The sequence below is a fragment of the Nelumbo lutea genome, chromosome 2 (genome assembly GCF_056320005.1).
Source record: "Nelumbo lutea isolate HS-2025 chromosome 2, American lotus-T2T, whole genome shotgun sequence".
Lineage (NCBI taxonomy): Eukaryota > Viridiplantae > Streptophyta > Magnoliopsida > Proteales > Nelumbonaceae > Nelumbo > Nelumbo lutea.
Window position 1 is genome coordinate 28,212,969 of NC_142685.1, and position 15,569 is coordinate 28,228,537.

General features: G+C 35.4%; 1 protein-coding gene across 2 annotated transcripts; it reads left to right on the plus strand.

The window, feature by feature from the left end:
- The first annotated feature begins 1,032 nt into the window (after window positions 1-1,032).
- Window positions 1,033-6,360, plus strand: LOC148869454 (Protein kinase superfamily protein). Of its 2 annotated transcripts, XM_088973656.1 has the most exons (6): window positions 1,033-1,170; window positions 1,259-1,366; window positions 2,141-2,514; window positions 2,627-2,718; window positions 2,868-3,341; window positions 5,064-6,360. In XM_088973656.1, exons 3-6 carry the CDS (start codon window positions 2,149-2,151, stop codon window positions 6,022-6,024), a joined length of 1,893 nt encoding a protein of 630 aa, XP_088829782.1. In that variant the 5' UTR covers window positions 1,033-1,170; window positions 1,259-1,366; window positions 2,141-2,148; the 3' UTR covers window positions 6,025-6,360. The 2 variants fall into 2 exon arrangements, with proteins under 2 accessions (XP_088829782.1, XP_088829783.1); XM_088973657.1 differs by lacking the exon at window positions 1,033-1,170 and having other exon boundaries at window positions 1,205-1,366.
- Window positions 6,361-15,569: the final 9,209 nt, after the last annotated feature.

A 15,569-nucleotide genomic window follows, 5' to 3' on the forward strand; every position in this document is an offset into this window, starting at 1 on the left:
GGCCCACAAATTTCCGGGCCGGGCCTGGGCCCTACAGAACCTCTGTGTTGAAAAACCCATGAACGGTTCTTTTTTTTGGAAAGATGAACGATTCTTACCATACCTCTTACGGGGGTTCAGGACTGAGACCTGTTCCCATAAGCGTCCTACAGCACATCCCAACCGTATATTGACAACATCTTCTAAGAAAAATGCTCTCAATGCACGCTGAGATGTGCATGTGGGACGTTTTTGAGGCGCGTTCTGTTGGGGAGATGCGACCTCAATTTACATTACGTCATACGTTAGAAAAGAATTTCAATACAACTTGAACTCGTTAGAAAACGCCAAAGAGATAGTGGAAGTGGACCGTGGACCCATCGGTCGGATCAGTCCATTGTCACGCTGATTTTTCTTTCTACTTTTCCTCAAATATGGTAATAGCGTGCCCCATCCCCAATGTTTGGTTCTGATCGGCTGATCCACTCATCATCAACGCTTGGCAAAGTATTGGGCCCCAGACCTACGAGTCTTGTTCTAGTCTCCGACTCTCTGTAGCTCTGCCTTCCAGGAAAGAAACTGCTCTCAAAGTCTCAACGGAACAAGCCAGCCGGTAACTTGAATCCTAACTTCCTAAGCTTCGTAAATCGTAAAAGCAACGCCTTCCCAATTTCCCATGGAGGGAGTACGTGTGTGTCTAAAGAATTGCCACGTGTTTACTGCGAACAACTTGCACGCCTTCCCATGAAAGCTTGGGTTACGTGTAAGCAAATGGACAGCAAATCACTATTTGTGTACCGCGCGACTATTTAAATGGGTGGTTTCATGTTCTTGTCCAACACTCTAAGCAACCAAATCTTATCCGTTTTCAACGGCCGGATTTATAAACTAAAATGTCAACAAGATATGGACAAAATGGACCACCGAGGCACACTTGGTCAATGAGTTGATTGGACGGTCTAGATTTGATGACCCAATAATAATAGTATAAGAACGGTAGTACCAGATGATATGATATTTCACCAAATAATTATATAATAATAATAGAATAAAAAGCATTTATTTCTATTTTAATATAAAAGCAAATTATTTAACATTTTCGGTTTTTCTTTTTCTGTATATAGCAGTGGTCTGTACTTCTGATATCTTTCCTTTCTCTTTCAGATTCTTAACCGTGAATCGTTCTGAAGGGTCTTCTTCTTCTTCTTCTTCCAGTTCTTTTTTTGGTTTTTCTTGTTTTGGGTTAATCTATTGTTTGCTGAACCATTTGTTCTGGCAGGTTTAAGGCAGATGAATCCGTAGAAAAGTAGTCTCTATATTTCAACTTGAATTCGTCGACATCTCTGATTATAATTGAAGCAGAGTTTCAGAACCTATCTCTGAATCGGTGAGTGTTACTACTTCTTCCAATCTAAAATTCGTTTTTTTTAATCTGCTTCATGCTTAATTTATTATGGTATCTACTGTTTTAGTTTTATTTTCATATTTTGGTACCTACTGTTTCTACCTTTTCTTCACAGTTCTTAGTATTGGGGGTAGATTAAGGATTGAAATTTTCTACCGTAGAGAATGAAATAATCGATCACCAAAAACGAACTGCTTGCTGCTTGGTAATTATGGTAGATAAATCTCTAGATGTTGAGCTCCACTCGCTGTGAGACCGAGATGATGTTGCAACGAGATGACCCAGAGAGTTATAGAGTTAAAGTTTCATATACTGGAATTTGTTCTATCTAAAGCTAGGATATTTAATTCTAAAGGAGCATTGATTGTTGTAACTTCGTGATTTGAGGTAGCTTCTCTTCTCTATAGAAAGTTTTTGGGTGCCTGCACTGCCAAATTGATCAAAATATGACCCAAAACTGGATAAGTGGTTCTGAAGAGGCAAAATTAGTATTAGCAACCTCTGTGTTGATAAACACTTATAGGAAATCAGACATTTTCTCTGGTTTCTGCTTTGATCAGTAAATTCTCCAGATAAGAAAAGCTAAAAAGTATTCGTTTAGTTTTTTCAAATTCAATTCCAAGGTTTATTGTTTCTCCCAAATAAATGAGAGTGAACAACATTCAAAGTTAGTTTTTTTCTTGGTGCCTCATGATATTTCCTGAAGCTTTGTTAGCGATATTCAGATTAGTTACATTGTTTGTTATGCTATTCCAGTAGGAAAAATGGCTGGACAAATTGGTACCACTAAACCAGCTGTCTCTTTTGAGTATGAGCTTCTTGAGGAAGACACTGAACAAGTCAGAACTGTTGTAGCTACACCAAATCAGATTAGCCCATTGATTGACCCTGCAGCATTGAAACTAAAGCACAGGATCGGGCGAGGACCCTTTGGTGATGTTTGGTTAGCAACTCATCACCAGTCCACTGAAGACTATGACGAGTATCATGAAGTGGCTGTCAAGATGTTGCATCCAATCAAGGAGGATCACATGCAGGAATTTTTGAATAAGTTTGAAGATTTGTTTTTTAGGTGCCAAGCATTAAAGGGTGTTTGTTGGCTTCATGGTATCTCTATTAAAAGTGGAAGAGTAAGTGTTTTCTTTTAAATTGGTAATTTTCATTCATAAAAAAAATGGTAATTTTCGTGGGCCTACTTGCTGATAGAATTACATGATTGCTTTGTTTATAATATCTTGACAGATTTGCATTGCTATTAAGTTCTATGAGGGATCAGTTGGAGATAAAATGGCTCGTCTAAAAGGAAACAAGCTTCCTTTGCCTGATGTTTTGAGGTGATGTAGTGAATTGGACTCTGAGATACATGGAGGAGATGGTCTTTTTCTTTTCCAATTCTTTTTCTGGACTTCCAAATTCCAACATATAAAATTGTTACTTATGGAAGGCCAGGTATACAGTCCTCAAATTATGCTAATGTCCACAGGTATGGGATTGAATTGGCTCAGGGAATTATGGAACTGCACTCGAAGGGAATCCTGGTTTTGAACCTAAAGCCTTGCAATTTCCTCCTTAATGAGCATGACCAAGCTGTTTTGGGAGATTTTGGGATTCCTTTTCTACTTCTTGGAATTCCATTACCCAGTTCAGATATGGTTCTCAGATTTGGAACTCCAAATTATATGGCTCCTGAGCAATGGCAACCAGAAGTAAGAGGCCCAATATCCTTTGAAGCCGATTCATGGGGGTTTGGATGCAGCATTCTGGAGATGTTAACTGGGACTCAACCCTGGTTTGGGAGATCAATAGATGAGATTTATCACTTAGTTGTAACAAAGCAAGAGAAACCGCATATTCCTACTGGTTTGCCTCCTGCAGTTGAGAATGTTATTAGTGGTTGCTTTGAGTATGACTTTCGAAGTCGGCCTTTGATGTCAGACATTTTACATGCATTTAAAAGGTAGCTTTTAATTTTGTCATTCTATATTATAAATGATTCATGGTAAATTTATATTTTAAGGAAAGACACCCTGATATTGACACCACATGAAATATGCTAAAGGTTTTCCAGTTTTGAGTCTACGCTACCTACGTCCCGGTAATAGTCATGTTAAACACTCAGTAGTAGGTTCCTTTTTGAAAGAGGGAAGGTAATGGACAGAAGTTGTTAATCAGATCTTGAATAGGATAAGTACTAGGGGAAAGGAAAAATGGATTCAATCAATGTTTTCAATCCACTATTCATCAAAAAATGTTTTCAATCCACTGTTAACCCAGAAGATCTGACAGGTTAACATGCTACCTGATGACAATTCTGGTTTGGTTCAACCTATAACCTGCTTGGTCAATGAACCATTGACGTGGAAACCTGAATCGTTGACCCATTTAGTGGGTCCGCTTTTATAATGATGATAATCATCTAAGCGTTTTCCCAACTGTATGGGGTTGGTTACTTTATATGATACTTTATCTCTTTTAATTCTTACATTGTTTTATGAGATCATGGGTTGATCTATTGGCCCAGATGGTGGAACCACTGATCCATTGACCTGGAGGTAAAAGTGGTTCAATCTCAGGGGTTGGGTTCTAGACAATGGATTCACTTGGTATGATGTGTGTGACATAGTCAGTGTGCTGGTAGTCTTCATGTAGCTGACCCCATATAGTTGGGACAAGGCTTGGATGATGATGATGAGTGTGTTGATAGGCCACCTAAGGAGAACAGGCATTTCAGATTCTATAACTTCCATTTCTTTGTTGCTTCATATAGTCTTTCCTTCTTGTCTTCTTCACTACATCTACAAGCTCCATTTGTTGCTAATTGTGATGTCTTGATTTTCATTTAATTGGTTAACCTTGACAAAAATCTGCATCTTATTCTGGAGTTTCTCTTCAGTTACATGTTTATTTTTGTGCATGCACATTGGGGGGAAATGATTCTTCTTCATCTTGATTTAATCCCTTTTAACAGTGGGCACTCCTTTTTTTTTTGATATTCTGTTATTTCCTTCATGTTCTTCTCAAGTTAGAAGTTTTTTCTTTTTTATTTTTTATTTTTTGTTTTTGATCAGTAATCAGTATTCAATTCATTAAATTACTAAGTTCCAGCATTACAAGTTGTATTCAAGGCCTTTGAAAGTGGAGGTAACTACCTCTGTACAATAAAAGTGCTATGAGAATAGATACTTTTTCCTGAAAGGAGAGATAGCCATGCGGCTTACGAAGAAGCTCTTTAGTCTGAGGGCTATAATTTAAAATATTCAAGTAACAGAAACATTTAGGGTGCTATAAATGTTCACATATTATGGTCCTATAGTATTCCTAGTTTTAGCATTGAGAATAGAGGCCCCCAATTTTTTTAAACACCCTCCTGCTTCACGTATTTCAATCAGACCATCTTCTCATGGAAGTTATCGTCATATTTGATACTTTATTTTCACCAACTTTGTTATTTTTTCTTCTTTAGGCTCCCTTCTTCTCCTGTTCGCTTTTCATTTTACTGTATATTCCTAACTGATATATTAGAAGTTAGGAATGTTGCTGGACATACATGCAAAGTCCCCTACCTGTGCTTGCCCGGCACACACAAGTAGAACCCACTCATTGCAGGCCCACTGTTAGTAATATTTCATCCATTATGCGTGTATTTATTTTACATAGTAACTTGTGATCAAATCTGCAGTTCTCAGAGTGCAGTCTACACCGACGGCAGCTGGATTGGTCTTGGAAACAGGACACTGACAGATAAAACAGTTGTTAATGGTTGGACTGAGTGGTTCCTCTCAAAGGATCATCTCCAAGTAGGTGATACAGTGCGTTCCAGGAAGTCCTCAAACTCATGCAAACACGAAAGCATGCATATTCCAGAAGGAACAGTAGTTGGTTTGGAAAGCGATACTGACAAAGATGGATTCATTTTGGTGAGAGTGCATGGAATCCATGATCCTCTGAGAGTTCACACATCAACAGTGGAGCGGGTCACCTCTGGCTTGGCAGCAGGGGACTGGGTAAGGGTGAAGGAGGAAGACAGGAAGCACTCACCTGTGGGCATTCTTCACTCCATCCAGCGAGATGGCAGTGTAGCAGTTGGCTTTATTGGACTAGAAACTCTTTTGAAGGGAAGGTTTTCAGAGCTCCAGATGGCTGAATCATACTGCGTGGGACAATTTGTGAGGCTCAAGGCAAGTGTGTTCAGCCCCAGGTTTGAGTGGCCTCGCAAAAGGGGAGGGAAATGGGCCACTGGGAGGATTTCACGGGTTCTACCAAATGGATGCCTTGTAGTTGGCTTTCCAGGCAGACTGGTGGTCAACAATTCGTGCAACAGCTTCTTAGCAGACCCAGCACAGGTGGAAGTGGTGTCTTTCGAAACAAGTCCTGGGGTGGTAAAGAAGTATCAACACCTTGAGGACTTTCACTGGGCTGTTAGGCCACTTGTAATTGCACTGGGTCTGTTCACAGCCATGAAACTAGGCTTCTTTGTTGGCAAGAGCTTGGGGAGAGGCAGGGGGAAGAAGGGTCGGGGGACTACGATACAAGGTGATGGCCAACATGTGGATGGCCAGACAGGGGGCAACACTGCATGGATTCCTTCTTCAGTGGCAAATATGCTTTTCAGGGAAGGAGTTGCTACGACTGCTAGGTAGTCCAGTATTTCCTCGGGTCCTGGTTTGCAAATTTGCTGAGGCGCTCAGAGAATTGATCCAGTGAACAAGTTTGCTATTTCAAGGCCTATGTACAATTTTACTGTATATGTGGTAGGAAGCTGGAACACTGATAGAGTGGCTACCCACCTTTAAGTGCAAAAGTATGGTTATTTGTACATAAATCTAAAGACAGGTGATTATACATGCTTATTTACAGACTGGTGCTATAACTTGTATGTGGTTTCTGTATATTCTTTCTCTGAAGGATCTGAACACCCTTGTAACAAAGAAACTAATCAATTTCTATGAACAAGTTGTGGTTGAAGGTTGACGGCAGATTCTATAGGTGATCTCTCTCACTCTCTCTCTCTCTCTCTCTCTCTCTCTCTCTCTCTCCATCATCAGAGTAGTTTAGTCATTGGTGGTAAGCAAAAGGTGTTATATGTATGGTAAACGGTCTTAAATTGATGGCCTGAAAGACCCATTTTATTGTGTTCTTCAATAAGCTTTTAGATTTAAATGGATAAGCGTGTATCATACAATCAGAGCAGTAGCTTTCTGAACAATTGCGTGTCTTTGGTATTTATCAGACCTCAAAATTTATGCAATGCTGAGCATCAAAGCTAGTTGGTTGCTTTTTTGACATCAATGAAGTTTTCTTTGGTTTATTTTTGCTTACAAAAGAAAAAAAAAAAAAAAAGAAAGAAAAGTCCTTAAGGCTGTGTTTGGTTTGAAGGAAAAAGGTAGGGAAAGGAAGGGACACCTGTACAAACCTTGTATAAAGTTTCCCTATTCCTTTCTTTGTCTTTTCTTTCAAATCAAACACAGCCTAAGTGTGAGGCTGCCAAGATCGGCACCCCACAGCATGCCCCAGGTGTGCTCCACAGCACATCCCGACCATATATCAAGAACATCTGCCCATAACAAGTACGTGAGATGTTTCCAATGCACGTTGAAATGTGCATGTGGGGTGCGTTCTGTGGACTCCGGATCTACTGCCCATGTCTACTCACAACACACTACCCTCATGAATTGGGAACATCTCCCCCTGCAATAACACTATGTAGGAGGATGAGATGTTTTCCTTGTGTGGCTGCAATGTTGTGTGGGTTGACATGGGCAGATTTTGTGTGAACAGGAAATCCGGACTCCATTTTGTGGGGCACCAATCTGAATTCATTTTACCAACAGTTTAATATCCAACTCTCAGTTTTGTTAAAATTATTTTATCAAAATGAAGTTCTAAGTTGTTATTATAATTGTTTCAGTTATGGGTATCTTTTATATATATATATATATATATACACACACACACACGAAAGGGGTGGTTTCTCATTTAGCCAACTGGCAGTAATTAGTGATTATAATTACTGATTATTACAGTAATTTAATAAATACTGTTATTAAATATATAATTAGTGATTATATACTCCCCTTTTAGTTACTGCCATTATCGATATTTATTATATATATAATTAGTGATTATATACTCCCCTTTTAATTAATGCCATTACCGATATTTATTAAATATATAATTAGTGATTATATACTCCCCTTTTAATTACTGCCATTACCGATTATAATACTGTTATCTATTTATTTTGACCCGGTTTTAATAATTACTGATTATTACAGTAATTTAATAACTATATAATTAGTGATTATAATTTGTAATTATTGTTATTATAAATATTGTTGATAAACAGATATTACTTTAATTTTATTTAAATTAAAATTATAAATACTGTTAATAAATTTAGTAACCCAGTTTTAATAGTTACTGATTATTACTGTAATTTAATAAATATATAATTAGTTAATATAATTAATAATTACTGTTATTATAAATATTGTTAATAAATAGATATTTACTTTAACTTTACTTTAAATTAAAATTATTAATACTGTTATAATTAAATACTGTTAATAAATTTAGTAACTATTATTATATTAAAAATAATTAAAAATGTTATTAAAAGTATTGTTATTGATTATTTAATAAAATATTATAATTACTGACTAATACTGATAAATACTTAATTTAATTTAATATTGGTAATTATTAATTTAATTAATATTGTTAAGAAATCATATTCATAAATTTAATAATTACTGTTACGTTAAAAATAAATAAATAATATTATTAAAACTATCATTACTAACTATTTAATAAAATAGTATAATTATTTACTAGTATTGATAAATGTTGTTAATAATTAAATATTTAATAAATAATGTTAACAAAAATCAGCAAAAATAGTGTTGTTGAATTTCTTTGGTTTAAATTTTTGGGTTTTGTGCTTTGAAGATTGTTACATAATGTTAGTTAAAAATGCTATTTGCATTTAGCTTAATGAATTGCTTCAATGTTCTAAATATCGACACGGGCCGATACACCCTTTGTTGGTGCTTTTTTTATGTTTTACTTATTTTTTGGAAATCGGTTCAGAGGGGTTGGTTCAAGGCCTGGTTACCCTTTGAACCAGTGGCTGACCCGAAATAACCTCTGTAGGGGTGTATTGGGAAGCCATTGACACGATATGTATTGGCCATACGGGCCGATACGCCCTGTGTTGGTGCTTTTTTTATGTTTTACTTATTTTTTGGAAATCAGTTCAGAGGGGTTGGTTCAAGGCCTAGTTACCCTTTGAACCAGTGGCTGACCCGAAATAACCCCTGTAGGGGTGTATCGGGAAGTCATTGACACGATACATATTGGCCATACGGGCCGATATGTGCGATACTTTGAACCTTGAATTGCTTTGGTTTATATTTATAGATTTTGTGCTTTGAAGATTGTTACATATTGTAAGTTAAAAATATCGCTATTTGATTTTTTTTTTTTTTTTGAAAATTGATAATTGTTATACCTAAAATTGTCAAATAATGTAACAATAACAATTGCCAAATAATTATAAAAATTATCAAATATAAATTAAAAGAAATTACCATTATTAGACATAAACTACCAATATTTATAAAAAAATTTACTAAAAATAAATCAAAAGAAATTATCACAAATTAGAAGACTTTAGGATGATAATTACTTGAAATTTTCATATATTATAATCCTAAATAATTAAAATGATTTGCCAAAATTTATCATAAATTAGTAGAAATGTCCAAAATAGCCACTAAATTACATAAAATTGATAAATTACTATAATTTACCAATAAACTATCATATAATAAATATAATATATTAGTATATATTTACCAAGAAATTAGTATATAATAGAAATTACCAGAAATTAGTAGAAATTATATAATATGGATAATTTCCACTAATTGACCAATAAACTATCATATAATAAGTATAAAAAATAAGTATATATTGACCAAGAACTATCATAAATTAGTATAATAGAAATTACCAGAATTTAGTAGAACTTAGCCAAAAATAACCACTAATTTCCATAAAATATTATATTTACCAAGAATTACATAAATTATTATATAGTAGAAATTACCAGAAATTAGTAGAACTTAGGATGATAATTACTTCAAAATATTAAATAATATGAACCTAAATAAATTACAATAATTTGTCAAAAATATTATGCTGATTACTAATTGGGTTGGGAGTTGGGACCGGTACACTCTGGGTCAAGCCAGATCCGACCCATTGACATCTCTAACTCAAACTCAGAATGAGGAAGTGGGGCGAGTGTAGACTGAGCAAGAAGATGACGCATGTATGCAGCCGGTCTCATCAGTGTTTAAGGCCTTTGAAACCTCTGTGGAGCAGCACTAGTGTCCATCACTCCATCCAATCCACAAATGCTTCAAAGGTCTTAACGTTGATGAAGATTCTGCTTCTACCTTCTATTTTGATGAGGGCGGATTTGGCACTCCAATGATATTGTAACACATGGCACCTCAGAACAAGTAGGTGACACCCGGAACCACTTAGGCAACAATTTGCCTTAGCCAAGTTGATGGTGTTCCACTTGACGGCCTGACATAGGCGCGAACTGGCGGGCTAGACCTAGCGTGACCTGGTGGCCTGGCATAGGAGCCAATCTAGTGACCTACAAGACATGTTCGCCGATAAATTCGGCATGTATATCTTAACACTTCCACGACCTTGGAAGTTGGCTCACGTGCCGAACGATCCGGAGGGTGGTCAACGTGCATAGCGATTGTCTCAGGGAATCTCAAACCACTTAGACGACTTTCGAAAATCTTGGATGCGGTGCGTGAAGCCCACGCCAAACTATGCCTATATAAATGCACCAACCCCAATGACATGGGGGGGGGGGGGAAGTAATCATATTCTAGCTCTCATATTTTGTGATTTTTAGCTTGCGGTCTACTATGATAGTAATGACTTAAGCATCGAAGCGACCTCGCTGGGTTAGCCACCCAGGGTCATCGGACATTGTTTCCTTGCAGGTCTCTAAAGAACTACAAAGCTCAACAATCAATCCAGCTTGCCACCAGGCAGCTCGTCACCTAACATGCCTAGCTCGGCCCAGTCAGTTCGGCACCTAACCTGCCTAGCTCGGCCTGATCAGCTCGGCATCCAGGTCCTCATCCAGCAAAAGTTCATTTTGGCCTCTGAGTCATCGACCACTTGAAAGCAGACAAAATGACGATGTACATAATACAAAAAACTGATACATCACCAAAAATTAATTCATCACATTCTTTTTTCTTACCGCTTACCATATTCTCTCTTGATTCCATTCCGGCCGGTAAGAACATCTTTTTGTTAGATTTTCTTTTTCAGAGAAATACATCATGTGTTTTTATGCATATTTGGACCGATTTGATCACCTAAAAAACTATAAATTTTTCAAGAAGTAGGCTGGTTGGAGCGAATTAATGGCGGAATTTATATCCTGCTGGAACTAGTACTAGTAGCATCACAACTAGTTGCAATTTTTTTTTTTTATTCATTGACATGCATTAACAATTCAAATCTCCAACTTTCTTTATATATAAAATTTGTCCTGCTTTTATCTATAACTAGTTACAATGGAAAGATTGATTTTATGATTGCCGAAACAACATAAGACCAGGACTAAGATGAATTGTTTATTCAACTTTTCGGTGTTGCATTGATTTTAATATTTGAGCACTTGTATGAGCTTCATACCAAACAATCTAATGACCACCAGATGTGCCCAGTTATTCTTTTCAAGCAATTTAATGCAAGAGAACAGCCATTTATTTTTCAAAGTCTATCCATTTGATCCAAGGGTTAATGGATCTCAGTCTTTCTACCCTTGTCCAAAATCAATCGACAGACGAAGACCGTTACAATTTGGGGCTAGAATTCATTGAACTAATTGGAAGAGACATTATGGAAGCTGCGAACTAGACACCCGGTCCGGCCAGGCCCACAGAAGGAGCACTCAATTTTACTCATACTTTAATCTACTCTGCCCCATTGTCATGTAAACTGTAAAGTTGTCACAAAGATAATGATAAGAGTCCTATTCAAATTAAATTATTTATAAATCTACAAGAAAGAAAGAACCAATTAAAACAAAGCGGTTAACATTTTTTTTTATTCTATCTCAATTTTCAATAACCAGTGAGATGTACTTTCTCAATGACCTAAATCATGGTTTTGAAAACTGGATCGGACCGGATGGTTGGACTGGGAACTGGTTAGGTGATCGGTTCTGTTTTTCCCAAAAACCAGATTTCCACCCAAAGCCATTGATTTTGGTCAGTGAACTGCTGAACTGGGCATTAATCGTTCGAACGGTTTTGACAGTTTTTCCTTTTTTTGATTTTTTTTTTATTTTTTGTCAGAACGGGCTGAGCGTTCGGTTCAAATGGTCAGATCATTCGACCCGATAACCGGACCCCTGACTGGTTCGATCATTGGGTCGGTTTTAAAAACCATGACCTAAATAATCTCTTCTCCTAAAATTTCTTCTAAACTACCTTCCCCACTTTCTCCAAAATTATCTCTGATGGAGGTAGATTTGGCCCGACCCCTTGGTTGTGCGACACGTGGAAGAAACCGGGGTGACCTGGCAGGAACGTCAGCTCGGCACTGCGACATAGCACAGCCATATCCCAAGAAGAGGCCCTAGCTCCTAAATTCCCCAAGAAGAGGCTCGAGCCCCCCAAAAGGAACCCACACTTCCTGGGAGGTAAAACCCGAGCTCTCCCTAAGAATCTCGAGGTTAACAGAGAAGCCCGCAAGGGGCAGAGCACGAACTAGCCCACCTCGGGTCAGTCTGGACCATATACCGGCACCTCAGGACAATAGGACATACTCCCATTCGAACTCAAAACTTCACCTCGTGCACCACTCCGGCACCTCAGCTCCAGGTCACACAACTGTGAAACCGTACCTTGAGGCAGCACGCCTGATTGGTTTGGATCTGACAGATGGCAATCGCGTCGTAACGGCCACCTGCTACCGCCATCTCAGTTGTGGCAGAGACATCCCTGACAGAGAGGACAGTGGCGGTTATGTCTGCCCCCCCCCCCCCCCCCCACACACACACACACACGCACACATAGAGGCAGTTATACCTGACTTGGCAGAAACTTGGGAGTGAGTGCACCAGGTGGTTATAAAAGACCTTCTTCTCCAGAGAAAGAGGTATGTGATATTTGTGCTTTCTGGTCTTGAAATCTCTTATTTTCCCTTGCCTTCTCAAGAGTATTAACTTGAGCTTCGGAGTATTCCTACCGGGTTCCTCCCCAGAAATCTCCAATTTCTTCCTTGTTTCAGGCACCTTCGACTCCGTAAGAGGCAAGGTTACCGACAGCTAAGACCAACCGGATTGTCCACCATCAATCTCTAATTCCTATTTATCTTCTAAATTATCCCTAATTCCTATTTATCTCCAAAATGATCTTTAATTTAGTAGGGAGTTTCTCTTCTAAATTATCTTTTTCCTATTTATCCTCTCCCCTACTTTTTATCTATATCTATCTAAAGAAAGTTTGGATTAAAAAATTTAATTATTTAAATATTCTAATAAATATATATAATAACTTTAAAATATTTATTAAAAACACAAAAAATAATTTTATATTTTTACAAAATATATCACAAAATCATGTACTAACAATTTCAATTATGTTTTTCCAGATTATTAATTTAAATGTTTTTTAAATATTTAATAATATGTAATAGCTTTATATAAATAAAGATCAAATAACAAAAAATAAATATTTTATAAATTATTTAAATATTTAAATAACTAAATATTTATTATAATTAGATTTTAAATAGTTAAAATAACAAAATTATGTAATAAATTTAAAAAGTTTATTCAAAGTAGAAAAATAATTATAACATAATATTGAAATTAATAACAATTTAATATATTGCAAAATTAATAATGATATTATGTAATGATAGTATAAATTAAGATTTTATGGATAATTAAATTCAATAAATAATTAATATTTTAAAATTTAAATATTTTACATATTATTTACGTATTTAAATAACTAAATATTTTAAGTAACAAAACATTTAACATAACTAGATTTTAAATAGTTAAAATAAAGAAATTTTGTAATAAATTAAAAAATATATATAAAAAGTAGAAAAACAATTATAACATAACAATTTAATATTTTTACATAATATTGTAAATAAATAATTTCACCTATATCAAGTAATAATTTGAGAAAATAACTTTCAAAAAAACAATATTTATTAATAATAATTTAAACTCTTAATATGTATTTATTATATAATTATATACTAAAATTAATATTTATTGTCTTTTGTGATAAATGTATTTTCAATTATTATGTATAAATTTATTTTGTTTTGTTATTTGACAGAAAACTTTCAATAATTATTGTACTTATTGTATTTATTGTATATTTGTTATAAGTTATTGATTAATATTTATTAGAGATTAAACTATCATTTGAGATTATACTATTTATTGACTAAGTTAATATATTTTTAGTACTTATTGTATTTTTCAATAATTGTGTATTTTTGCTATAATTTTTCAAAAATTATCAGAGATTAAACTATTGTTATTTTTCAGAGATAAGACTATTAATTTAATTGAAATAATGAATGTTCATGAGTTGGTTCGGTTTGGTCGTAGGCTATTTGGCCAACCAAATTGACCAAGTTAGGTTAGGGAGTTGGTCAGCTGAAACCGACTAATCTTTTGTGAAAACCGACCCACTCAAGTTGTATCGATTTGGGTCGACTTTTTTGGTTTGGCCAGTCTATTTAAAAGAAATATGGGAAAATTCCCACTTTTCCATATTAAAAATTATATTTAAAATATATGATATTAATATACATCCACGGTGAGGTCGTTTGATTTTGGTCGGTCTACAAATGGCCAATATGAAACTGATCCAACTTGGTTGAATTGGAAAGTTTTTGAACGAAAGCCAATTTAAAATACTAGAAAACTGACAAACTCGAGTCGAGTTAATCGGGTTGGTCGATTTCATTAGTTTGATAAATAAACCTAACTGAAATTAATTGTTGTTATTTTTGAATTATAAAAAATTTATTAAAAGTAGTATATAAAATATGAATAATTATTAATTATTTAAAAAGTAGAAAATATAAAACAATAGTATATTGTCATGTGTTTCTATTTGGGTCAATTATTAAAACACACTTTTAGGGATGGCAATTTTCCCCATGCTCGACGAGGACCTGACTTCCCCAACCTGATGGGGCTGGGGATGGGGATTATTTTGGCTGGGTGGGGGTGGGGACAAGGATTAATAGGAATCCTTGGTCGAGGTTGGGGTCGAGGTCGAGAATGGGGATTGAGGTCCCCGTTATATATTATATATCAAAACATATTTAAAACATTATTTATAATTTAAAAAATAAATTTATTTAAAAAAATACTATTATTTGAAAACATTTTGGGAATTTGGGTCCCCACAGGGAACCCATCCCCATCGAGGATCGGGAATGGGGGTTAATTTCAGAATCGGGGTTAGGGACGGGGAATATGATCCTCACCCCGTTGCCATTTCCACACACCTTGTAGTTTTACATATTTACTTAAACATACCTTACAGTTTTCATTTTACTAAAACATCCCATATATTTTACAACTTATTTACTTAATCAACATTTCATTAAAGAGTTTTTGTTTTGCCATTAGGCCCATGACTTTTTATTCCAAAAATAGCCTTAACACTTTTGTGTATAAAAAACAAAATTGACCAAATATAGCCAATAGAGTGGTTGCCCGTGTCTTATTAAGGGCAAAAATATTTATATTTTCTTTTGCTTAAATTTATTTAAATGAACAATAGGGTCAACATTATCATTTTCCATTGTCATCTAATGGAAGATTGATTAAATCCATTGCAAATTATAAGTGGTGTTTTAGTAAAATGCTAACTATATGGTAGATTTTAGTAAATCCATGAAAGTATAAGGGTTATTTTCATATATGACCCTTTCTATTATTTACCTTTCTCTTAATAAATCCCGTTCACCGAATGTGTCCCTGCTAGTATATATATTAAAACAAAACGATCAGGAAATTTTCTCCTTTTTTGATTTTTTTTATTTTTTTATTCGATGTCATTTTCAAAACAACCAATGAGATGCACCT

Coding starts and splice junctions, on each gene's coding strand:
- LOC148869454 (XM_088973656.1), top strand. CDS start 2,149: ATGGCTGGACAAATTGGTACCACTAAACCAGCTGTCTCTTTTGAGTAT. Junction 2,719..2,867: donor CCTTTGCCTGATGTTTTGAG/GTGATGTAGTGA, acceptor TAATGTCCACAG/GTATGGGATTGAATTGGCTC. Junction 3,342..5,063: donor ATTTTACATGCATTTAAAAG/GTAGCTTTTAAT, acceptor TCAAATCTGCAG/TTCTCAGAGTGCAGTCTACA.